At 60.8% G+C, this 26,049-nt stretch overlaps 1 protein-coding gene across 2 annotated transcripts; it reads right to left on the reverse strand.

Moving 5' to 3' along the window:
* Positions 1-2,990: 2,990 nt before the first annotated feature.
* Positions 2,991-25,673, reverse strand: NPEPL1 (aminopeptidase like 1). 2 transcript variants are annotated; one of them, XM_045053442.1, is made up of 12 exons: positions 25,650-25,673; positions 23,278-23,463; positions 22,661-22,831; positions 18,916-19,005; positions 18,378-18,459; positions 15,860-16,002; positions 9,861-9,938; positions 6,454-6,554; positions 5,379-5,502; positions 4,894-5,070; positions 4,252-4,362; positions 2,991-3,738 (listed from the first exon to the last, which is right to left on the reverse strand). In XM_045053442.1, the coding sequence occupies exons 1-12, from the start codon at positions 25,656-25,658 to the stop codon at positions 3,580-3,582; spliced, it is 1,431 nt and encodes a 476-aa protein (XP_044909377.1). In that variant the 5' UTR covers positions 25,659-25,673; the 3' UTR covers positions 2,991-3,579. The 2 variants fall into 2 exon arrangements, with proteins under 2 accessions (XP_044909377.1, XP_023106832.1); XM_023251064.2 differs by lacking the exon at positions 25,650-25,673 and adding an exon at positions 23,992-24,188.
* Positions 25,674-26,049: the final 376 nt, after the last annotated feature.

Raw genomic sequence — 26,049 nt, forward strand, 5'->3', positions numbered from 1 at the left:
AAGGGCTTTTAAATGCATTATCTTGTTGGAGGCTCATTTGAGGCAAGGACTCGAAGCAGACTGGAAAACAACTAATTTACTGAATTCTGAATGGAGAGGAAGCCGAATACAGCGTGTGTTTTTGCTGAATTTCAAACCAAAACAACCTTTTGTTAAAGAACAAACAAATAAACAAAAATGCGGAACATCGGTTCACCAGGGAACACAGCCTGAACAGGGGCTCTGGGCAGAGAATCACGTAGCAAATTCAAACTCCATAAACATGTACCGGGGGAGGGGGCTGCTGGGGCCACAGATGTGCTCCTCAGGGGCTGCCCGAGAGTTTTAGGGGGCATGCCAGTGTGCCCCAGGGGACAAGGTTGACCCTTCCAGGCCGACTGCAAACACAGGGCCCTCGGGAGGTGCCACAGGAAGGGGGTCTGGGGAGGGAGTCCCCGCACAGAGCAAGAAGACGGGTTGCACTGGGGCATCCGGCCATGCTGTGCCCGAGCGGAGGCTGCACTGCCTGTGGGGGGAGCACGAAAGGTCTCCTGGGAGCACTGCCAGCCCCGGCCAGAGGGTGGGTAATTAAAGTGGGGCAGTGAGGTGGGGTGGGGTTTTCTGGAATGACTGAACCATCAGCATTCCCTGAATGGCAACGATATCATTCTGTTTCAACTGCTTCTCTGAATTAGGTCCGCTCCCCCTATTTTTGGCGGCACGGGAATGGGAAGTGACAGATGCAAACGCGTGTGGGTGTCTGGGGGTCAGGCAGGTTCTCGTGACCCAGGCCGGACAGGAGGGGCGGTTGCTGCACCAGCCGCCTCCAACCTGGGCCAAGTTGGAGTGGGTGGGGGGCCCTCCCGGCCCCGGGCCCACGGTCTGTGCGTGCCCAAGGACGCGCTGTCAGCCTGCGGTTCCTCCCGGCTGCAGCCCCGCTTCCGGGAGCCCAGTGCAGAGGCAGCGGGGCTGAGAAATCCTCTCTCGCCGAGGCTTCCTGGGGGGGCCCCATCAGCCTCCCCCAGGCCTGAGAGCCTGCCCGAGCCCTGGGTTTTTCAGCACTCTCAGGCCCCTGCTCGCCCTGCTCCCCAGAGCCGCCCTGGGAGGTGGGGGGCAAGAGCCCTGTGTGCCCTGTGCTTTATCGTTACACAAGGCTCTCACGACCGAATCTGGGGCCAGGTCCTCTGATACAGAGCAGAGTGGGGTCTTGCTGTCCCCCCACCTGTTTGCCAAGCCCTGGAGAAGCTGGCTGGTTCCCAGCAGGAAGCTGGGGATTCTCTCCACCAAAAGAGACATTTCCTGCCTCTCCTCCTTCATTCCTGCCTGCTAGGTGACCTGTGCTCTGCTCCAGGCCAGGCAGCCCCTCCCAGGCCCACCCGCAGGATGCCTCCCGGCCTACGAGGGCCAGTGCTCGCTCCTCTGTCCCACCCCACGGAGCAGGGCTGCGGCCTCCTCTCTTGGGACGGGGGTGCTGACACCTGCAGGCCTCCCCCCCCATTTGGCAGGCTCTCAAGGTGGGCGGTGACAGAGCACCTCTCGGGCACGCAGGTGCTTCGAGCCGCTTGGTGTGGCCGGGGCGCCCAGAGTCTGCACCCCCATCTTCCGGTCCGTGCGCTGGGGCAGCTGGACGCTGGGACAGCAGGCCTTTGCCAGGCTCCGTCTTCTTGAGCCGTTTGCCGGAGACCGCGATCGGGTGGCTCCGTCGGGGCCCGCCTGCCCCCCGCCACTGGCCACCCCCCGACCCTGCTGCTGAGGCTCTGGTGCGGCCAGGGGAAGCGGCCGTCGTGTCCTAAGCCCCTTTGGCTCTTGGGAAAGCGAAGCCGTCGGCTCACCCCCACGGTCCCCCTGACGCCGGGCATGCAGCTGGTCCCCAGCTGGGTCCCTGGCCCTGAGGCTGCCTTTGTGTTTGCACAAGGGAGACTCAGTTCGTCCCCTGCTCCTTGACCCTGCATCCTGCAGCCCCCTGGTGGGGGGAGTGGACAGTGCCAGCTGCCCGGAGAAGGAGCGAGGCCACCTCGGTGACCCCTGCCTCCTCCAGGGCATCTCAGGGAAGCTGGAGAGAGCTGCCCTATTGCGAGGCCATTAAGCAGGCTAATGAACCGTGAAGGCTCCCGGCCCCTCTGGCCACCCACCACGCCTCCCCTCCCCTCACGGAGCCCACCTACCACCTTGTGACTGCTATTTGTGAGTTCACGTGTCGGGTGAGGGCTTTCCCAGACAGGGCTGGGGCCTCAGAGCTGCTCCCGGCCTTTTCCGGGCCCGGCTGGGACTGTGCACACAGCAGGCAGTTAATAAATATTAGCTTGGGATTACGCCCAGAGAGAGTCACCTTGATATCCAGAGCTGGGGAAGGGACTTGGGAGCCTAGGGACCCTTGGGCAGGGATGAGGTGGTCAGGGGGCCGGGGCACGGCCTGGCGACTTGAGTCCCACAGCCACATTCTCCCCCTCGGTCCCCACGCGAGGAAATGTGGCCCCTTCCTCCATGCCAGGTGGTGCCAGAGTCCCCGATGCCTTCCTCTGGGCTCAGGCAGCCCACCGGGGTAGAGCATAAGAGGGGACAAAGGTCCTGCCTCACCTGCCACACAGGGTGCTGGTGGGGGGAGGGAGTCTCCCGCACGACAGCCTGTCCTTCAGCACCTATGATCGACTCAGTACGGTACTCGCCTCGTGATGTACGTAGGGCGAGCACAGCCCTCCCTGCAGACCACAGGACCACGGGAGAGTCCCAGAAAGCCCCAGGGGCCTCCCTTTGGGAGTCCACACCGTGAAACCTCAGAAGACCAACCAGCCTGGGCTGTGCGGGCACCGACCCAGGACTCTGGCCCCACCCCCGTCCTCTTCCCACACCCCGGGGCTCTCGTCGGCCAGAGCGAGGTTGCCACATTGCATCTCGATGCTGGATACCGGTTTTTGAGAAGGTGGGAGGGCCGGGAGCCTCAGAGCCAGGGGCAGGCCTCAGGGTGGGTTTCCCAACCAGGGTGAGAGAAAGACGAGGCAGAGACACACGTGTAATGTGATGCGGCCATATTTACTTCACCCTCCAGGGACTCCTAAGGGCCCAGAGACTCCTCTTGCTTCCGTAAAATTGGGTCCCTGAAACAAGTTACTTCCGTCCTTTCAAAGGGGTGGGCTGCCTGGAGGCAGCAGCTGCCCTGGCTGGAGCACGGCCTGGGCTCTCCATGATGTGGATGCCATGCGAGGGGGCTGGGGGCCAAGGATAAGGCCACGGGCACCCCCTGCGGGCACTGAGCGGGGACAGGAGGCCCAAAGGCCACCTGGCCAAGGCGGCAGGGTCATCTGTGCATCCCGGAGCCTCCAGGTCATGCGTGTGGAGGCCCCTGCAGGGAGGAGAGTGTGCAGAAGCCGGCAGGAGGCCTGGCGGTAACTCAAACAGCCGCAAGCCCCAGCGCCCCCCCCCAGGCCATCCCCCAGACCCTGAGCTGTCTTAAGGAAGGAGCTGTTTCTATCACTGTGACAACTAAAGATAAAAACAAACCAAAGCCTATCTTAAGGTATAATCTTCCAATTGCTTAAAATTAATCAGTGCAAAGTGAGGTAAAGAGCCTTGTGTCACAAGGGGGCCGGGGAGCGGCCGGCCTCACACGAGCCTGCGCCTCTTGGAGTCCCTCTCCGCGTCGGCCTCCGGGGCATCCGCTTCACAGCCAAGTGGGGACACCAGGTTCAGCAGAGGGTCCTCAGAGGCCCGGCCGAAGAGTGCCAGCAGGAGAGCCACGCCGAAGCCCGTGGCACGCTCCCCCTGTGGGCAAAGGGCAGGCTGGAAGCCCTCCGCCAGGCTGAGCCAGACCCCCTCGGCAAGCCCACCCGTGCAGGAAGGGGTTCCCGGGCCAGGGCGAGGGCGTCCACCCCCCGCTCGGCCCGTGGCCCCCCTCCTGCCATCCTGCCACACTCAGAGCCGAGTCAGGCGGTGGGATGGCTCTTTGCCCTCTGGCCCCGACTCCCGGGGTCTTCTTGGGTGGGATAAAGGGTGAGCCGAAGACCCGGGGTCTCCAGCCGAGGAGAAGGGCCATGCACAGCAGCCACTCTATTTCCAGGGATGAGGAGACCGGAGACCAGGGGCACGGCTGGCCGAGGTCGGGCCACGGGCAGTATGACCCTCCACACAGAAATGCTGCTGATGAGCTCAGCCCGGAGACAGAGAGGGGTTCTGGGTGCACGAGAGGGTGGGAGTGGCCAGGCCTGCGTGCGGTACGTGCAGGGGGGGGGTGGGGGGCAGGCGGGGAGAGGACACCCTGGGGGAGCCTGGACTCACGGCGTGCACGGGTGCAGCGATGTCCAGGTGGACCCAAACCCCAGGCCAGTCAAAGCCAATGTGTGAGGCGATGAAAAGGCCAGCACAGGAGCTGGGGCTGTTGTCCCGGTCCTAGGGGGACAGAAGGATAAATGGTGACCTTTCTGCTGCCAGCAGTGGGGGTGTAGGGGAGGGGCTCCACCAAAGCGAGTTCAGGGTTCACTCGGACCCGCTGAGGATGCCCTCCACCGCCATGCCCCCTGGACCACATCTCCCTCAGCCACTGCCTCCCCTGGTGTCTGCACGAGGGGGCTTGGGGTGCAGGGGTGCCCAGCGTGGGGGATTGCAGAGAGGGACCCCAAGAGCTTTGCACGTGTGTGGATTAAGGGTTCTGCCTTCACCCCAGGGAGCTGCGGAGCCAGCAAAAGAGCTGATGGAGCAGGCAGACCCCAGAGTGGGGAGGAAACTTCTGGCATGGACCCGAGGCAGGGGGACCAGGGAGAGGTGCATCCGCGTTCCAGATGCTTCCACCCTGAGCACGGATCTGGGGCCCACCTGGGGGGCCCTTGTCCACACTGCTGCTAGGTCTTGGGGTCACCTGGGACTCGGTCTGCCCCACCCCACCTGGCCGGGCGGGGGGGGGGGGGAGGACCGCAAACCTACCGCCACGGAGTTCTTCATGTCAGCTACGGCCGAGGTGAACTCGCTGAAGTGCAGCTCGGGGCAGTAGACCAGCGGGTGCACCAGGTCTCCGCACCTCGTCCCAGCCTTCACGCAGGCCGCCTCCCACTCCGCGCTGTTGGTGAGCACCGCAGCGTGGTACTTGCCCGTGGCAATGCCCTGGGAGGGTGGCCGGGGCAGAGGGAGGGGCGGAGCGCAGGGGAGCGGCCGCGAGGGAGAGCAGGGGCCCGGGGCGCACACAGAAGCCAAGAGGGGCAGCGAGGAGCAAAGAAAGAAAGAACCGGGAGCCACGTGAGCCGCCAGGGAGGACGGTTCCTAAGCTGTCCTGACGCCGGGGCCCAGCCCATGGGCCTTGCCACCTGCCTCCCACTGGGTGCCAGGGACGAGCTCCCAACCTCCCCCTGGGCTGTGAGGACGGGGCGGGGCGGGGGGAGGGGGGGACAGCACCAGGAGTCGAGGTGGCCCACCTGCGCTCCGGTCAGCGTGGCTATGTCCAGGATGATGTCCGCACCCAGGTCCTTGCAGGCGTAGGACACCCCATCCGCCAGGACCAGCCTGCCCTCAGCGTCAGTGTTGTTGATTTCCACAGTCCTGGGATGCCGCAGAGACCCCTGCTCAGGGACGGTGCTCCCTGGGGCACTGGGACAGAGTCCCTTTGGAACTGGGGGGACCCCATTAGAGCCCGCTTCCCTCCCCGGAAGGCAGGGCCGCTCCCACCCCTACAGCGATGTAACACCAGGGTCAGTCCCACCCCATTGCTCTCCAGCTGTGAGCCAGGGAACCCCACGCAGCCCCCTGTGCCTTGGTTTCTTCGCCTGTGAGATGGGAGAACAGGGTTGTGCGGGTAGCCTGACGTGCACTGGGCCAGCCCTGGGCCCACACAGTCTGGCACTAGGTAAACACAAAAGGGGGAGCCCCTCCGGGGGTCACCCTGCAGACAGGCGCCCGTGTACGGGGCGGTGAGTGGACTCTCCTATTGCGCATCTAGACCACCTGCTCCTTCAGCTGCTGCCCACTGACTTCTCAGTGTGTCCTTTGCAGCTGGGAAGCAGTTCAAGGGCTGATCCCAAGGGGGAAGTACAGGGAGAGCCCTCAAGTAGGAGGTCTGGAGGTGGAGTGGGGGGTGCGGTGGGGACAGGGCTTCAGGCACACAAGGAACTTTAAGCCTAAAGGTTGGGAAGGGCGCATCCCCCTAAGGCAGGGTGGATCCTGGGTGCCTGGAGCCAGGCACCCTGAGGGAGCCCAACACCTCATCTAGTGATGTGACCCGCCACCTGCCCCCGGAGCCCTGGGAGCAAGCAGCCTGCTGGCCAGGGGCTCCTGTGACAGGGCGTCCTCCCCACAGGACGTGCCTCTGGCTGGAGAAGCAGGGTGAAATCTGCCTCCAGGACGGCCGTGGGTCACGGCTGACCAGCCTGGCCCTGGCAAGGAGAGCCCCCCCCCCCACGAGGTCCAGCAAGAGAGCCCCTCCCCGCCCCCCACGAGGTCCAGCAGGGCCCACATGCCCAGAGGGCAGCCAGGGGGTGAAGGAACCAGCCTTACTTTCCTGAGTACAGCAGGTGGATGTCGTCTGGCCTCGTCGCGTTGGGACCCACTGAGTTCTCGGCCAAGCAGAACACAGCGTGGAGGTTGTCTTTGAAACCCTGCAGGGAACACGGGCAGAGGCTCCAGTCACCGGCTAGCAGTGCGTGGAACAGACAGAACTGGCCAGAGTTTTCTGACCCCTGTGGACAGCAGACAGATGGAGCCCCGGGGAGCAGAGAGCACTGTCCTGTCACTCCCAGGCAGTCCTGGCTGCACCCCATCTGGGAGAGTCTCGCCACCCCTGTCAGAGCCCACGCAATTCGAGAATGAGGCCGGGAGCGGGGCTGCTGGCTTTCCTCCTGGCTCTCCCATTTACCCAGGGCACGAGCCGGGCAGGTGGCTCGGCCCCTGCCTCCTGTCCACAAAGCATGGTCAGCGATCAACGTCTCCCACTGCACAAACCCTCTGAGCTCTGCGTCGGTGTACAAGAGCAAGCTACACACAGATGTGCGCGTGGGGGGTTGGGGAGAGCTTGCCTCACCCAAGTTTCGGTGTGAAGTTAGTTTTCTGATGCCAAAACGTGACGTGTGCACACGGAGAAACGTGCACAGAACAGGCTGAGTCAGTTTCTGCCCCACACGGGCCCTGAGCCTGCCCCAGAAGACCCCTCGCCTGGGGGGCAGCTGGGGCTCTCCGGAGCAGGTGACATGCTACAGGTGCCGAACCCCCATCGAAGGTAAACGCGGGCCTGTGGCAGGCAGAGGCCATGGCACCGGGCCGGGACAGCTTGGAGCCTGAACCCAAAACACGGTGCCTGGGGAGAGCACCCCACTCACGTCCTGGGGCCGAAACCGTTGGGCAGCCCGTCGGCTCGAAGACCCCGAAGCAGCTGGGACCACACTCACGGCCGGGCTGTGTGAGGATGAGTGTTCGCGGCTTCCAGAGTCTCGGTCCCCGCCCCCCGCCCCGCCCGCTCAGAGCTCCCTAAGACCCCTAACCACGGACGTCCGCCCAGCATGTGGGGCCTGCGGCCTGGCTGTGCCCCCGTCTCCAGCTGTCCTCGTCCCCGTGGGAGTGAGTGGCTGGGATCAAATCAAGTGTGACAACATGCGGCCTCGAGACAACAGGGTGACCCCAGGGGCTCCGAAGCTAGAGAAATGGATCCCGCCACAGAGCGGGGGGGCCCTAAAGTCTTCCCGGAGGGAGCCATGTCGGGTCTGGGCCCGGAGAGGAGTCTGCACAGCAGGACAGCAGGGCGGTGCGGAGAGACCACGGGCCCCAACTTGACCCTGTCGGATGCCCTCCCACCCAGTTTTGGATTCAGAAGGTCTGGTGTGCTGTTGCTTCTGGTGTGGGGTCCCCACGGGGAAGGCCAGCTTAGAGGTGCTGAGGGCCTTGGGCTGGTATTACCGGGCACTGGGGAGCGGGGTGAGACACATGGGTCTTGGGATCCCTGGGGGCGGGGGGGGGGGAATGAAAACCCACAGGCGGCCGAGGTTTGAGGTTCTAAGACCGCGGGCCACGGCCTAGAGGCTCCACCTTCAACCCCAGTTTTTGTGGGCCTCGATGTGAGCCACAAAATACTTAATGGTGATGCTGGCTTATAACCCACAGGGTGAACTAAGAATCTGCACATCCGTAAGTGGGAACAAAGTATTGAATGAATAAGTAATCCGGGGAGGGGAGCACTGTTTCCCCCAGAGAACCCCCCCCCCCCAACCCTCGCCCACTGCCAAGGGGATGTCTGCTCATCTCGGGCAATGGGCTGGACTCCTGACCAGCCGGAATTGGAAACTGTCTGCCAAGACCTTTTTGTTTTTGTTTTCATTTGAAGGAGAAAGAAGGTCTGGTATGTGGTGAGGTGAGGGCCGGGCCCCATAGAAGGAGCCTGAAGGAGGTGAGCCGCCATGGCGGTCGGGGCACCCCATGCCTCTGTTGAACAAACACTTTTTATGGTGTGGGGACTTTAGGCTCCGAAGGACATCACCTGAGGCCTCCCTGGAGTCCCTCCTTCCTCTCATTTTAGAGCCTTTGGCCTCTGATGGGTGCAGACCAGCCGGGATGAGGTGACGCACCCGAAAGAGTGGCTGCCCGTGTGCCTGGGGACGAGGCCTCGATGCCCGGGAACACCTGAGGGGCCTGTGCTCTCAGGGGTGGCCTCCTGAACGGCCTTCAACAGGTGGGTGCCTGCCACGTCCTCGGGGCAGACGCAGGACGAACAGCCACAGCCGGCTGGTCCCTTGCTCAGGAATCTGATTCCAATGATTGGGCTCCATGAGGCTGCACGTGTCCCGGACGGGAAGATCTCCCACTTGGCGGGTGAGCTGGGCTCAGCGACCTCAGTTGCACGGGGTGGGGGTGGGGGCGCTGGGGGCCCCTCTGCTCCCCCGGATGTCTCTGCTCAAAGCGGTCACCAGGCTATTCCCGAGGCAGATCCAGTCCCATTCTACCTGGTCATGGCTCACCAATGCCAGCTGGGCACCCCCCCCCCCCAGACCCCTACCCTGACCCCAGGCCCTGAGAGCGGGCAGACAGGCCGGGTGGGGTGGCTCCAGAGCGGCCCTCCCCATCCCAGAGGGCAGTCCTGCTCCTGGGCGTGATGGACCCAGATGGTCCGTCTGCAGAGTGTGGAGAGAGTGGCCCCGGGTCCCCAGCGGCTCAGACAGCACTCTCATGATGTGACCCACAGATGGGTCGTGGCAGGAGGGGCACCCAGGAAGGCCTGTGCTCATGAGCTCGGCACAGGGCCCTGTCCGTGCCATGTGGTTTTAGGTCGGGCTTCTTCACCGGACACACGCTCATGGGGAGCCTGACAGAAGCCAGACCCTGAGTGGTGGGCATGGGTGGACACACTCAGGAAAAGGCAATGTGCCCAGGCAGACATGCTCCTCAGGCAGAGGTGACACTCTATGGGGAGGTGGCACTCAGGACAGGTGACACTCAGGCAGAAGTGACACTCTCAGGACAAATGACACTCTCAGGAGAGGTGACACTCAGGCAGAGGTGACACTCTATGGAGAGGTGGCACTCAGGACAGGTGACACGCAGGCAGAGGTGACACTCTCAGGACAAATGACACTCTCAGGAGAGATGACACTCAGGCAGAGGTGACACTCAGGCAGAGGTGACACTCTATGGAGAGGTGGCACTCAGGACAGGTGACACGCAGGCAGAGGTGACACTCTCAGGACAAATGACACTCTCAGGAGAGGTGACACTCAAGACAGGTGACACTCCATGGAGAGGTGGCACTCAGGACAGGTGACACTCAGGCAGAGGGGCCCCAGCAGCAGGCAGGAAGCCCCCGCAGAGCAGGGAGAGAGGTGCCGAGCTGTGGGGTCTCAGGGGAGGGGGGGGGAGGAAAGCAAGCCCACCCCCAGGGAGTCCCCCTCCTCGAGGACTGCAGACGGTGGGGCCACACTCACCTGCTTGATGGCAGCTCTGAAGGCCCCCAGCACGGCCGCAGCACCCCCACAGTCCCTCTTCATCCCCGGCATGGTGGTCTGGAGGGGGCACAAAGGGGCCAGGACGACAGTGAGCACGAGTGGGTGCTGGCCTGCCATCAGCAGTGCCCCACCCCTGCCTGGCACATAGGACCCCAGAGCGGCTCCCTCAGACCTGCAGGACCTGGTGCTGGGTCCCCTGAGCTCACACAGAACCCAAGAAACGCCCCCCCCACCCCCGGTCACGCGGCTGTTCTCCACAAGCGCTGGGACATAATGGCCAAAGGGGATGGGACCCTTTTGCCGGAGCGGAGCTTTGGGGGTCACCTGATGAACCAGAGGTGGGAGGGAGGGGAGCCGGGGAGCTGCCCAGACCCGCCACGTTGGCCGTGGCCTGGCTCCTACGACCCGGCCACCCACCCCCCAGGCTGCCAAGTTCCCCTGGGGTCTGTCTGCAACAGCTCTCTCTGTCCGTGTCTCTGCCCAATTTTTGAGGAAGAAGCTGAGGTCTGGGGCCTCCGAGGCTTGCTTGAGGTGTCCGGGCAGGGCTGCTGGGCTGTGGGCCAGGCTTCCCCGCACCTGTCACCACCTGGCCCCAGCTCCCTCTGCTCCCTGACATCAATGTCTCCAACAATGCGCTCAGGTTAACGCGAACTCTTCCCCAAGGTCACTGTCACCAGTCCCCAACCCCACCGCCCGCTCTGTCGACATCTAATGGGGGGGGGGGGGGAGGGCGTGCCACGCACAGGTGCCCTCATGCTGCAGAAGTAACTGTGAGAAACTGTGATGTTTCTACAAACCGGCTGAGAGCGGTTACACGTTTTTCCATTTGATGGGCTCCCAGCTCTAATTGACAAGTTCATACTTTAAATTCGCAACAGGCCATCAGATGCAGGATCTGGGTCGGAAACGTACCGGGTGATTTTTTTGAAGCCTTATCGGATTACACAAGCCTCGGGTTTTAATGGAAAGCATTTTTAGACATAAACTGAGCTGCTTTTTACAATTAAGTTGAGTGAAGATGACCCGGCTAGCGCTATTGAAAATAAGCTGTCTCTTTGACCTAATCGGCGAGAAAGCACAGGATTGTTTAAACGGAAAAACCGGGGCCTCAGATCTGGAATCAAACCGCTCGCAAAATGGCCCGCACAGAATAGCTCCAGATGGTCTCTGAAATTGTGTCTCCCTGTCACCAGGGCGGTGACCTCCCGACCACAGACAAGGAGCACCAGGCGGCAAATGCACCTCAATGGACTGCGTGAGCCTTGCAGACCGTCCCCCCGCCGCGTTCTTCCCGGTTTTACAAAAGAGATGCTTCCCAGAGTAGCAGGAAGATGTCATCCGCCCGGGACACTCATGGGGCTGTCACGCGATGCGGCAAAGCAACATTGGGCCGCAGCCACGACACGGACGGCCGCGGGACTCGCCTCCGTCCTGCAGAGAAACATGGCGGGGCCAACTCCCTTGTCACCTCGCCGATGCAGATACATGATTAACTTTTCCAAGTCTCCACCGCCGAGGGCAGCTGTTTTCCATGTTCCATGTGATGGAACGGAAGGTGCGTGCGGAGCGGTCCTGTTCTCGCCAGACGCTTGCCGGGCGGTCAGGGCGGGGGCTGGGGACGGTCGCCAAGGTCTCTGCTCGGCTAGAGAACGGCGCTCCTGAACACCGAGCTTGACTCAAGGAACCACTGATGTGTGCCGGTTATTCAGACTTAGGTGTCTGGCAGATGTTTTCTTTTTTTTTTTTTTAACTTTTATTTATTATTGAGAGAGACAGAGTGCGAGCAGGGGTGGGGCAGAGAGAGGGGGAGACACAGAATCCGAAGCAGGCTCCAGGCTCCGAGCTGTCAGCACAGAGCCCGACGCGGGGCTTGAACCCACAAACCGTGAGATCACGACCTGAGCTGAAGTCGGACACTTAACCGACTGAGCCACCCAGGCGCCCCGTGGCAGATGTTTTCTTAAAAAGGAACAAAGTGAAACTCTCACTTCCAGAAGAGCCGACAGTAGTCGCTGCCGGTGGTAAAATCTGAGCTTTCAAGCAAAAATAATGATTTTGAAAAACTTGTATCTGTCTCTATGACAGCTTCTTAATAGCGATTTTTAAAAATGAGATGGATGGTGGGACCAAGTGTGGCTTTTAAAAATATCGTACGTTGGGGCACCTGGGTGCTTCAGTTGGCTGAATGTCTGACTCTTGGTTTTGGCTCAGGTCATGGTCTCACCATTTGTGGGTTTGAGCCCTGCATCGGGTTCTGTGCTGACGGTGTGGAGCCTGCTCGGGATTCTCTCACTCTGTCTCTCTGTACCCCTCCCCTGCTCGCTCTCTCTCTCTCTCAAATAAGTGAATAAACATTTCTTTAAAAATTTTTTAGAAATACAACGACATGGGTGGTGGAACCAAGTGTGCCTTTTTAAAATAGTATATGTTGTGTCAAAATTCGGAGGTTCTGCCTAACTCTGGGCAGAGTTCGAGGCAGACCGTAATAACAGAGCGCACAGAGACACTGCCACGGTTTCTGATCCCGCACGAGCACCAAGCTTACAGATGCTCTCACTCGACGAGTTTTGGTGTAATAATAGCAAAGAAAAACGCCCTTGGGTGTTTGTAACGGGCACTAAAATATTTCTCCCTTTTCCAACTACAAAATGAGTGAGGCCAGACTTTCTTTTTATATTTCAACTAAAACAACAGATCACGATAGACTAAATGCAGAGGCAGCTACAAGATCACGGCTGCCTTCTAGTAAGGCAGACGCGAACGAGACTGGCAAAATGTCACATAATGCCTCTCTTCTCAATGGCTTCTTTGCATTGGGGGAAATGCAGCTATGTTCGTAAAATATTTACACGAACATGCAATGGGTTTACACTGTTACTTTAAAATAAACAACGATCTCTCCCCAGTTTTAATTTCTAGTAGGGTAAGTATCGACCGACATCACTCTTCTAAAAGAATCTCCTTAGGATCAATACTTTTTGAGAGGGGAAGGGGTTCTGAGACTAACACATTTGAGACCTAAATTCACACTGATCCTGATTTACCTTTGAAGTCTTTGGAGACACTGCCCCCAGCAACATATGCCTCATTCTTCAGCAGCCCCTGCTTCCCACTCTGGCCCTCCAACAAACCAGCATCCCAAATAAGCATCTGATCCCAGGAGAGAGGAGCTTGCAATTCTCCCCACTGGCACTGAGCTGCCTCCAGGGCAAGAGCCAGTGTCACGGGTGAGGGAGAGCTGTAGCCAGCACCAGGTGCAGCCCAGGGCTACACGGTCTTTGGAGTCTGAAAATAATAATTAACAGACTAAAAGTCGGTTTGCCTGTTGTCATCAGTGGTAAAATATTTCTCCCGAAAAATCCGTGGCTTGAAGTGAGTTTTAATCGTATCAAATAAAAGGTTTGAACCCACCCACGGTAATTACGTGTCCTTTTAGGAACCTCATCCTACATGGATGCTAATAAGTGCCAGGTGCACAGCTGCCCTGACCAGCACAGACGTGCCTTCCACCAGAGAACGGAGGTGGGGTCGGCACCCACGGTGCCACGCGTCCTGCCCGCAACCGTGGGCTCCAAGCGAACCCAAGAGTGCAGGGAGCCTGGGACTTTCAGCCTCCCGCCGTCTATGGGAACCACTGGACTTGTTTAAAACGTTTTTACTCCGCAGACCTTTGAAGGCCGCTAGAATCCATCTCGAAGGGCTGAAAACATGGACAATATCACAATTCCTGGGGTTTCGTGGGAAATGGGGTATCTGTGTATTGACCGCTTCATGCAAGAGAAACTCTTCAAAATTAAAATTAATCGTGGTTTTGGACCGATTTGGACCAAGCACGAGTGAAGACGGTCTCACAAATCTGGTACCTCTGTCCAGGCAACGGACATAAAGATGTGGAAAAGATCACTTTGGATAAAATCCCAGACAAATCTGCAGAAGCAAAGGCCTGAAAACAGACACCGTCATGCTAACATCTGTTATCGTGACAGACCACAAGGGAGACATACGCTATTTTCTGTCTAAAACAGCACGTTAATGTTATTTAAAAGTGTCGATGTATTACTGTCTTCTTTACGTGTACTGTAATATTTATCCCTTTATTTATCAAAAAAACCTTTTTAATGTTTATTTCTGAGACACAGAGAGACAGAGCATGAGTGGGGGAGGGGCAGAGAGAGGGGGACACAGAATCCAAAGCAGGCTCCAGGCTCTGAGCTGTCGGCACAGAGCCCGACGCAGGGCTCGAACTCACAAACCGTGAGATCATGACCCGAACTGAAGTCGGTCGCTCAACCGACTGAGCCACCCAGGCGCCCCTACACTTTGTTTATTTTCAAGTAATCTCTACACCCAGGATGGGGCTCGACCTCACAGCTCCGAGATCAACAGCCACACGCTTTACCCACTGAGCCAAACGCCCCTATAATACTTCAATTTTTTACTGGCATAATACATATGGAAGGTATTTGGTTTTTTTAACCTTTATTATTGGACCATTTCCTGATTAGTCCTGAAAACAACGTTGTTTACAGGAGGAGGGACGTTACCAAAAAACAAAAAAACAAAAAACAGGGGCACCTGGAGGGCTCAGTCGGTTAAGTGTCCGACTCTGGCTCAGGTCACGATCTCACGGCTCCTGGGTTCGAGCCCCGTGTCGGGCAGGGCCTGGAGCCCGCTTCGGATTCTGTGTCTCCCTCTCTCTCTCTGCCCCTCTCCCGCTCGTGCTCTGTCTCCGTCTCTCAAAAACAAATGTAAAAAAAAAAAAAAAAAGGCCATCCACTCTGGGTACCAAATGCACTAGACGGACTAGCGGTCGGTGCGAAAGGCAGCACACAGCCGCTAACCGAAATAGCGCCCAGCACTGGGGTTCAGGCCAGAAAGTGCCGGAGCAGCGGTGAACCCCACCGTGCGCGCCTCATCCACGGGCCGGCGCCTCCCGGCTCCAGCGAGTGCTGCCAGGGGGAGACAGAGGACCCGTCCCGCCAGATCCGCTGAGTTTACCAAAGGTCGAATAGCCAGCCTTCTGTGAGAATCTTCCTGTTTTGTAAACGTTGGTAACTCACTCAGATTATAGACCGGCGCTTGGGCCAACAGGACACATCTGCGAGCCCCGCCGGCTGCCAGCTCTCCGTGTCTGCTCTGCATGAGCTTGGCCCGTCCTGTCTCTTCTAAAGCGTCCTCTCTGGGAAGGTTGGCTCTCCTTTGCCAGGTCTCCTGGGGCACCGATTTCACATGCCTGCTCCTTCCCAGGCCTTCTGGGTCTTGGCGCTGGAGGGCCCAGCCCAGGCCGGGTGCCCAGTAGTTGCTCAATGCGAGTGTGTGACGTGAGCAGATGAAGACATGTCCCTCCTCCTCTTCCTGGTGCCACCTCGGCTCGCGGTGCACAGCAGGCCTGAACGCGCCGGGCGTGGAGGAGGGAGACGGAGCCACGACGGGTGCCCAGGCCTCCGGACACGGCCACGCCTGAAGGCCGCCCACAGGACAGACTTCTGAGACCTGGCCTCACCAGAACACCTGCAGGCGGCTTGCCTGGGGATCCAAACCCCTCCGGCCTTCTCCAGGGGGCCTATTCTCCGCACAGGCTCCCGCAGACCCCCACTAAGCATTCTGTGGAAACCCTGGATGGTCATGGGGACAGTGGGCACCACCCCACGCCCTTCTTTTCAGATGGAACCACCGATTCCTTAAACCTTGCCTCCTTGGGTTAGTTTTCCAGCCTTTTCATTCTTTCTGCGGCTTTTCTCTGGATCCCGTCCAGATTTTTTTGTTTGAAGTGTGGACACGAAACCGTCTCCCCCCCCCAGAAGAGGAATCAGCCCGGCCGATTCTTCCCGAACTTGACTCCCCAGAGGCACGCCCCAAGGCCAAGGTCCCAGAAACCTCGCTTGCTGCCTTCCTCCGGGGCCCCTGAGAGGTGATGGGCCTGCCTACAACCCTCCTCCCCCCGGGCCCTGTCCAAGCGCTGGCCCCCGGCACCTCACCTTCCCTTTGATGCTGAGACCCCCGGTGTCGTAGACGATCCCTTTGCCCACCCACGCAATGGTCTGGGTGGCTCCTTCTGGGGTGTGGCTGAGGACAGCAAGTGCGGGGGGGTGCACGGCGGCTTTGCCAACACCGTAGATTCCTACAGAAAGCGCAGGGGCAGGGTCAGTTGGGCTCGGGTCGAACCGAGCAGAGACCTCCCAGCAGCACCCCCCCTCCCCCTCCCCCAGAAACACCAGCTCTCTCCCAGGAAACAGCCGCTGGCGTGTGGATATTTCTCCCGGAGCATGTGCAGTCCTAGCCCGAGCGACCTGCCCCCTCTCCTGCCCCCTGGCCAGCGTGGGATTGGGAATGCAAATTAGTTCCAAAGCTCTGGGGCTGCAAATGAATTCTATGCGAAGTATCGTTAGGCAAAAAAAAAAAAAAAAAAAAAAAAAAATCCACTGAGGGGAAAAAAACCTGTATCATTCCCAGAAAGAAAAGAACACGATTGCAGAATGAAATGATTTTTGGATAACGCTTCAAGGCCACTCCAGCCCACGCTCATTCTCCCACCCCGAGCCCTCCACCCTTTCCAAGCTCACTCCCACCACAGCCTCGCTGCAGCCATGCCATTTCCTATCTTCTCAAGAAGGCCTGTCGTGGGCAGAGACCATGCCTCGAAGTCCCCCAGGAACCGGACTGAACAATCATGAAAACCAAGACGACAGCTGATAATGGCTGCCGGACAAACTCCTACACATCCTGTAAGACCCGCTGCAAACGTCCTCTCCTCTGTGAAGATTCTTCCCCGAGAGGAGCAGCCTCTCCCTCCACCTGTGTGGATGGTTTACGTGTCTTGTGGTGGGCACCTCCAAGAGAGCCCCCTGGGCCCCTCACCTCCGGGCGTTCTTGAGCACGTGGGGCCCCTCCCGCTACGTGTGGACAGAACCTCAGGTCCCACTTGTTCTGGATACAGCAGAAGTGACGAGATACCACTTCCGAGACTGGGTTACAAAAAGAGACCTTGGCTCTTCCTCGCCTGTTCGTGCTTCCTCGCCCAGAAGCCGTGCTTTGAGGGAAACGGCTGCCGCCTGTGAGCTCTGCTCGAGGAGAGGCCCTTGTGACAAGGGACAGCCAGCAAAGACCCCAGGCCCGGTGACAGAGAGCACATCATAGGCCCCGGTCGAGCCTTCGGATGATGGCCGACCCAGTCAACATGTTGGGTCTCTGCCCAGGAGAGACCCTGCACCCAGCACCCGGCTCAACCGTGCCCGATTCCCTGCCCACAGGACCGCGTGGCCCTTCCTTCTGGAATCATTTGTTTGGCAGCCACATATCAAGAGTACAGTGCCCCTCCCCCAGCGAGACTGAGAGCACCTTGTCCTCGTGCCTGGGGGGCGGGGAGGATGGGCCTGGCCGCTAGGAAAGGCCCTCTGAGAAGGTGGCTTCCACTCAAGGTGTGCAGGGTATGATGGCCCTGCCGTGACAGCATCTCGGGGAAGTACTCAGAGAAAGAGAGCGGTAAAGATGAGGCCCTAATGCTGGGAATGCAAGCTGGTGCAGCCACTCTGGAAACAGGATGGAGGTTCCTCAAAAAATTAAAAATAGAACTACCCTACGACCCAGCAATTGCACCACTAGGCATTTATCCAAGGGATACAGGGGTGCCGTTTCCAAGGGACACGTGCACCCCCATGTTTATAGCAGCACGATCAACAGTAGCCAAAGTATGGAAAGAGCCCAAATGTCCATCGATGGATGAATGGAGAAAGAAGATGTGGTCTATATATACAATGGAGTATCACTCGGCCATCAAAAAGAATGAAATCTTGCCATTGGCAACTTCGTGGATGGAACTGGAAGGTATTATGCTAAGTGAAATGAGTCAGAGAAAGACAAAAATCCTATGACTTCACTCGTATGAGGACTTGAAGAGACAAAACAGAGGAACACAAGAGAAGGGAAACAAAAATCATATAAAAACAGGGAGGGGGATGAAACAGAAGAGACTCACAAATATGGAGAACAAACTGAGGGCTGCTGGAGGGGCTATGGGAGGGGGGAGGGGCCAAATAGGGGAGGGGCACTAAGGCATCTACTCCTGAAACCATCGTCATGCTAGATGCTAACTAACTTGGATGTAAATTTAAAAACAAAAAAAATTTAAAAAAAAAATTAAAAAAAAAAAAAAAAAGACGAGGCCCTGATGCGAACGTGGGCCTGTGCACTCGAGGAGCAGAAAGGTCCTGCTGAGCTGGCCCAGGGAGCCAGGACGGTAGCCTTTGTGGACAGGGAGCGGGCCACGGAAGGACTCGGACACCGTGGCTTCCAGAATCCAAACCAGAACCTAAATCAGTGCCTCATTTCTCCCCCAGAGACGGTCCGCCTCCCAGGGTCTGGCCTTGGGGTTGGACGCAGGCTGGCCTCTTTCAGGGGAAGCTTGAAGCGACCCAGGGTGCCACCCACTGCCACCCTCGCCCCCCAGCACGCAGGACCAGCCTGAGGCCACGGCCTTCGAGGCCCAGCTCTACCCACCTCCAAATCCTCTCGTCTTCAGCTCCTCATCCCGGATGATCGTTGGGGTGATCCCCAGGTCTTTCCCAACTTTCTTAATCTCCTGGACACGATCATGGAAAAAGCAACACAAAGACACGTGAAAATGGCTTCAATCAGGACGAGGCCGTGGCTCTGGGCCAGGGACGAGCCGACGCCCGCGTGGCGGAGGGGAGCCAGGGCCCCAGCTCTCTCGGCTTCGGGCGTGATCAAATCCAGGACAGAAGGCCCAGCCTCCAAACTACAGCTTCCCGCAGGTTCACGGCTGCGGTCCTGCAGAGAGGCCTCGCGGAGGAGGCTCTGTCCTCCCTCCACCCTCTGCCGAGGCCTGCTGGCCCCTCGCAGCTGGATGGACAGCAGGACCCCGTCCACAGCCGCCCCACGCTTCCTTGGGCGAGGTGCAGTGACTATGGACACCGTCCCCTCCGGCCTCAGGTTTCCTCTGGCTTCCTCGGGGTCCACCGATGCTTCTCCCACCCTGGCCCCACCTTGGCATGACTGACTCCCCTGGGCCACGAACCTCGAGGAACGTGTCTGTGTTCATCTCATTACACGGAGTGTCCACAATACGGGCAGCCAGCCGCACGCCTTCCGTGGCGTTTGTTAAGCACTGGGGAAGAAAACCAGAGGCTGTCACCGGGGACCTGGGACCAGGCAGCAAAGGCTGTCCCTCCCTCTCTGTTCCCCCAGGGACCAAGGGCACCGGCAGCACCGAGGGGAGGTTTCGGGGCTGCTGACAGGGCCTCGAGGGGCAGGTCACGCCACCCGTGGCCTGTTGCGGCCTGAGCTGTAACACACCCTCCCTTCTCCTCTGGTCAAGGCCCTGGCCATCCTTTGTGGCGCCTCTTGAAGGCCGTGTCCCCCGGAAGCTTCTCTGGACCTTCCCAAAAGAGTAAAAGTATTCTTTGTCCTGCGCCCGCTGGCCCTCCTTCCGGCCCTCCGGCCATCAGGGTGGCGTTTTTCTCACCTGAGCCCCAGGTGAACGTGTCACAGACTCCCTGCCCTGTCTTCCTGGCCATCCAATGCCACACCACTCTGGGCACGGGGTCCCCACCCTGCCTCGTGCGGCTCACACGTTGGCCCAGAGCCCAGGAGGGAGCAGGGACCCGACACCGTCCACCAAACTCAGCCCGGCACGGGGGACGCCCTCTAGATGGGTGTCTGCGCTCCGATGCGGACGCTGCCCGCCCCCCGCAAACCACCAGCCACCCCTCCAGGCCCTGCCTCTAACTTCTGCCAAGAGCGTCTGTCCTGCTCTCGCTTTAACACCGACCCTGGAAGTTCTTCACCTTCTCGTTCGTCTCCACCTGGCTGCCGCCCACGGCGCCCCCTGCCCCACCCCGCGCCCCCCACCACCACCCCATGCTTCAGACACTGGGCTGGCCGGCTGCCTCCATCAGCGCGCAGGGAAGGGGCGCGATCAGAAGAGCGACGGCACAGGTGCAGCGGGGGTACAGACAGCTGGAGCGTGTCACTGCCCTCCCCAGCCCCACAGCGTCGGGGAGGCCAGGCTCGGGGACGACGGCACCTGCCCAGCCACCTCCTAGGCCCTGCCGAATGGCTCAGAGAGCTCCTGCCATCCCCAGGTAATTACACCCCAAAGCCTCAAAGGCAGAGACGCAGGACCGGACAGCTCAGATAGGAGATGTGACCGTGCGGTCCCCGCCGCCTGACAGCGGGCTCTCCTCTGGGAGGCCGAGGGTCCCTGTCCGCGGCTGTCGCGGAGAACATTGCTCATCTGTGACGCAGCCCGTGGCTGCTGTCTGGGAAGCGTGTCAGTGCCCCAAGACTCGTCTCGAAGGAGGCCAGGCGCTCGGCCAGCAGGCCTCCGTGAGCTCAGAGCTCCTGGTGCGGCGCGGCCGGGCAAGAGGGCCGACGGCACCCGCGGGGGAGGCCGGGGAGGCTCCGGGTGCCCTCCGGCATCCCAGAGCCTGGTGAAGAGCCTGCCCCTCCTCGCGCCTCAGCCTCCCCATCACAAAAGCAGGATCCAGCGTTCATTCATTCATTCATTTCATTCCACCCACGTTTCTGGGAGCTCCCGCTGTGCGGCAGGCTCCACACTAAACCCTGGGAATTTGAACGTGTCCACGGTACTCCGGTCCAGCAGAAAATCGCAACACCCCACTCGGTTAAACGTTACAGGGGAGGAGAGGCCGCAGGAGCCCAGACGGGAAGAGGACCTGGAGGGGAGTCGAGGGGGGCCCCAGAGTATAGAAAGGGCCACACGGGTTATCAGAAGCTCCTGTGCTCATGATCCAAGACAGACGGGACAGAGGACTGACAGACGGTGGCCGCGGTTAAGAGCTGGCTCTGTCCCTTGCTGGTGGGGCCCCCTTAAGTCACCTGATGTTGCAAAGCCTCAGTCTACCCAGCTCTACAATGGGATTAAGGACAGGCCCCAAGACAGGCTGTCGAGAGGATTAAGCACGGGTGTGCGTGCGCTAAGAGCAGTTCCTGCTACCCGACAAGCCCTGGAAAACTCCGCGCTCACGTGGCCAGAGGAAGGACGAGCGTCTGGAGGCAGCAAGACCAGCGAGGAGACTGCTGCAATGGTCCAGGAGAGCAGCGGGGTGCGGGGGCGGGGGTGGGGTTCCCCGTGGCAGTGGCAGTGGGCAGAGCAAGATGCCCTGGACGGGGGTCAAGGAGACCCACCAGCCCAGCGGCCCTCGTCGCGGGTCGGGCCGTGCTGGGGCTACAGACCGGAAGCTTCTGGAAGCTTCCATCCCAACGTGGGGCACAGAGGCTGAGCAAAGATGTATCACACGAGGTGGGATGGTGCTCGCACTCAACAGGCAGAGGGCCTGACTGTGAGGGAGGCCATCTCAGCCAGATGGCCAGGCCCCCGCCCTGGGGGGAAGGGACGCGGGCAGAAGCTGGACTGAGACCCGGCAGGTCCAGAGCAGGAAGGACCTGGACAGGGAAGCTGAGGAGGAGGTAGGAGCCTGGCAGGGCATAGGCCAGCAGGAAGTCAGCCCACCGGGCGGCAGGGAGGGAGGGAGAAGTGCTTGGAGGAGTCGGGGAGTGGGGGAGGGGGAGTCCAGGGTGCTGCTCAGGCTCGCAGCCCCGGGGTCTGGTGGAGAGAGGCCCGAACTCCAAAGGGATCCCCGCAGCTACAGGGGAAGGTGGTCATCGGTGCCCGTCTGAGAGATGAGCTCACAGGCCTACGGGAACCCAGAGATGGGAATGCCGGACGGTCGGGAAAGGGATAAAGATATGGCCGTAGGCCGCAGGGGACGTGGGAAGGAGGCACGACTCCTGGGTGGGGCAGACCCTTCCAGGAGGGATGACAAACGGGATGACAAAGGTCCCAGTCCGGCAGACAGGGCCCTTAAAAAAACAATGTCAGGAAGTGGGGTGGAAACTCCACTCGGTGGGCTGAGGGGGAAAAGGGAGTTCAGAAAGGCAAAACAATTAGCCCGTGTGTTTTCGACGTCTGGAGATGAATGGAAGGAAAGGAAAGGAGCTGTTACGAGACAGTGGAGACGGAAGCAGGGCCTCTCCTCCTCGAGCAAAGAATCCAGGTGGAGGGTGAGGGGTGCTGGCCCGGGACAGAAGCGAAGGGTGGGGGTGGGAAGCACAGCCCGGTCTGGCCGGGGACGAGGAGGGTGAGGCCACGGGACAGTCGCCACGGGAAAGGAACCCAACCCCCATACAAGGACTTCTGACTTAGAATCTCTCCCAGCCTTGCCTCACCTCAAAAAAGGATTATCCTGCGGGAGCCCGGGTGCCTCAGTCGGTGAAGCATCCGACTTTTGATTTCCGCTCGGGTCATGATCTCAGGGTGTGTGGGATCGAGCCGGGAGTTCCGGCTCCACACTGGGCGAGGGGCCTGCTTGGGATTCTCTCTCTCCCTCTCTCTCTGCCCCTCCCCCATCTCAAGAATAAATAAACTTTATAAAGAAAAAAGGATTCTTCTGAAGATCCAATGCAATCACGTGTGTAAAAGTGTACCACGGAAAGTAACGTGATACACACGCGGACGGGATTCTTAGTATGAAATGTGAAAGTGCCTGGCACTGGTTAGGTGCTTGGTAAATACGGGTCGAACAGACTGAATCCTGAAAAGGAAGCCCACCCAGAGAGGGGGCAGCTGCCTGGCTCTGGAAAGGCCTCGGGGGCCTTCTGGGAAGTTGCTGCAGTAGCCCAGCGCCACGTCACCCCCTCCGGAGGCGGGGGAGACAAAGAGAGAGCTCCCCAACTCCCCTTCCAGCTGCCCCCAGCTCGCGCAGGCCCAGGGGACACAGCCCGAGCCTGCAGACACCCACTTGCAAAGTGGACACCTCCACTGGCCCGTTGTCTTGTCCCACCAGGAAAAACTCCACCGTGACTGTCTTCTTCTCCGTGCGTCTCGAGGCCCCCGAGCGGTGGGTGAAGAGGGGGAAGGCCCGGGCCAGGGCGCACGCGGAGGCGAAGGCGTCCGACCGCTCGCACACCATCTGCGGCACAGAGAGGCAGAGCCGTGAGGAGGGGCAAACCCATGGGGACTGCACTCAGGCAGTGCTGGGGCCTCGAAGCTGGGCCAGAGGCCACTGTGGGTACAATCTGGACAGAGGGGCCCCAACACAGCCACCGCGCAGGGGCCTGCCCGGAGCCACTTCCTCACTGCGTGAGAAGGGGACACGTCGGCCACCGGATGTGGACCTTCTCCGAGACAGGAGAGGAAGACGCCGAGGGGAATGGGTTCAGGAGTCTCAGATTTGCCACCGAAAATGATCTGGGGTAAATGGCCTAGTCTCTCTGACCTCAGCTTCCCTTCTGTGAGCAGGGGTTAGAGTGTCCTGGGTTGTGGCCCCATGTCCACCTGGGAGGTACCGTGAGCCTGGGTGCCCAGCAGGCATGACACATGCTCCCCGATGGTAGGCGGATGGCCTTCGGCACTCACCAGGATGCACCGATGGGTCCCGGGCGGCAGGCAGGTCCGCACAAGTCGGGTGACGAAGTGGGCAGCGGAAGGGCTGTTGTGCCGGCTCACCCTGGAGGGCAGGGCGGCCACGGTGGCATAGTTCAGGTAGAGGGGACAGCTGTCCGTGGGGTTGGGGTTGAGCGTGCTTAGCGCGGCCTGCCAGAGCTGGATCAGAAGGGGAGAGACAAGAGACAGACACCAGACTTCAAACAGCCCGCATGCCGGGAGCCCGGCCCTGCATGCGGGCGCTTGCGTCGCCAAAAGGGCCCTTTTGCAGCTTCCCCGGGGCACCCACGATCCGTAATTAAGATGTGTGGCATCTCGCTGGAGCTAAGCGTGCGTGCGTGCGTGTGTGTGTGTGTGTGTGTGTGTGTGTGTGTGTGTCTGCTGGCACGATTCCACCCTTGTGGGATTACACGCTGGGGATTTAAAAGGCCGGCGTGGGGGCCGCCGGGCTTCGAGCTGCCAGCCCGCACCGGGGTGGGCCCGGCCAGGTGCCGCCGCGAGGGCTTCCGGAAGCGGGCGGCCGGCTCCTCCCCCGCGGGGCCGCGCGCGCCCCTCGAAGGCGGCGGCGCCCTGGAGGCGGCTCCCGGGGCGGGGGGCGAGGGGGGTGGGCGCCCAGCGCCGCCGGGCTGGCCTCGCGCCCCTGCGGGCGCCGGGCGGGGCCTCCGGGCGGCCGCGCGGCCCGCTCACCTCCTCGGTGACCCGGGGCTGCAGCTTCCCGCGGACGTGGCTCCAGGGCACGCGGTGCAGGTGGTGCAGCTGGCCGAGCAGCAGCAGCGGCCGGCTCTGCGGGTCCGCGTCCCCGGCGCTCGCCTGGAACTGCAGCCCCACGTTCGCCATCTTCCGCCGGCCCGCGGGCCCCCCCCCCCGCCCCCCCCCCCAGGCCCGGCCCGGCCGCCGCCCCGCTCCGCTCGGGCTCCGCTCCGGCCCCGGCCTCGGCGCCGCCCCGGCCCTGCCCGGCCCTGCCCGGCCCCGCCTCCCCCCGCCGCTCCGGGGCCGCTCGCGAGACGTGCAGGGCCCGCCCGGGGCGCGAGGGGGCGCCGGGCCGGCGGGGCGGAGCGGGCCGCCCTGACCCCGGGGCGGGCCCCGACCTGCAGGCCCGGCCTGGCAGGCGCCGGACCGGCAGCCCGGCCCCGGGCCCGGGGTAGGCCCCAGATGCCGGCAGGCTGCAGGCCCCTGGGCAGGCCCGGATCCCCGGGGCGGGCCCGAAAACCCAGCAGCCCCGATCCCGGGGCGGGCCCCGAAGCCCGGCGGGCCACCCCCTCCCCGCCCCCACCGCCGCCGAGCAGGCCCCGCCGCCACCGAGACAGGCCCTGAGCCCCACAGGCCCCCCAGTGGGTCCTGCCTTTCAAAGTGAGGGAAACAGCTCTCCGGATAGCTTTTCCAGGGAGAGGCCCTGGCCTCCAGCCCCAGCATACCCTGGTGGCCCTGACCTCCAGCATATCCTGAAACGACCCCGGCCCAACCTCAAGTCCACCCACGCAGCTCCCACTGGACCACAGTCTGGATGAGTCCTAAGCAGGCCCAGCTGCCAGCGGTGGTCCTGGGTGACCCTAGGCTGGCGGGTGCGTGCCCTTCCCACGCCACCCCCCCCACCCCCCCACCTGTCAGGTTTGCACTGGCCGGGTGATGCCTGGACCCCTGCCAGCCCCTGACTTAGACAAGGCCCCACTGCCTGGCGTGCTGGGCAGTATCGTTCCTTCCTCCTCGCTTGATGGGTTCGTTGATCGGCTCCCCACTATTTTCCAGGCAGCGTCCTGGATGTGAGTAGGGTGTCATTATGTGGGTTTCCGTCCAGGTTACTGCTTCTGGGACGGCCAGTTATAAACTCAGGCGTGGCCCTGTCCCGTGGAGGGCCCTTCTTCAGCCCACCCCCTCGGCAGCAAGGGTCATCTGACAGCCGTCTGGGCAAGCTGCCCCCTACGGCCTCCCACCCGGCCTGGGGAGGGAGAGAGGAGGCGACGAGACCAGAGGAGGGGCAGCGGGTGGTTTCCAGGACGGCCACCAGAGCCGCCCCTCATTGAGGAGAGAAGGCTAGGCAAGGGGGGGGGGCACCTGGAGAGTGCCTGGGGGGCATGTGGTGGGGTGGTGGAGGGGCCCTGGGGTATGGGGTGGATGGTGGGTGTCTGGTTGGGAAGGGTCTTAGCTCCCGCCGCAGCTCAGATACAAGGTTCAGGGAGTGATGACCCGGATGAGGAAGCGCTCCCCGCGCTCATTTAAAAATTAGGCTCCTGCCCACATCCTGATTGCTCAAGGGCCTGTTGGCACCCCTCTCTGTTACCGCCTGCTAGTTCCATGTGCCACCGTTCCCATTTTGAGTTTCCTTCATTATCAACCTTAAAAATTACCAAAGTCATCTCCCCCAGCTCGGCATCCAAGGCTCTCGGCTGCTGTTTCCTAGTGCGCCTCCCCAGCTCCCTGCCTGGCCAGGCCCCCCGCGAGTCACAGCTTCGTCGTCCCTGTCAGTTTTGAGTCACGGTCCCTGGTGCGGGGTCCCCGCTGGTCCCTCCAGACCGGAGCGTCAGCATTCCGGAGGCTTGAGTCTCTTTGCTCCAGGGCCCAGCACAGAGCAGGTGCCGAGGGAAAAACAGTTGTTGAATCAGCGAAAGGGATTCCTTCGAAAACCCTCAGCGTTCCCCACATGAAAGTCGACGCTAATTGGATCTTATTTTCCTCAAAAGGTTTTACAGCAGCTGAATGTTTTCACACTTCGTAAAGGGTACGAGAAGAGCTCCATATGAAGATCTA

Source organism: Felis catus, chromosome A3, assembly GCF_018350175.1.
Source record: "Felis catus isolate Fca126 chromosome A3, F.catus_Fca126_mat1.0, whole genome shotgun sequence".
Taxonomy (NCBI): domain Eukaryota; kingdom Metazoa; phylum Chordata; class Mammalia; order Carnivora; family Felidae; genus Felis; species Felis catus.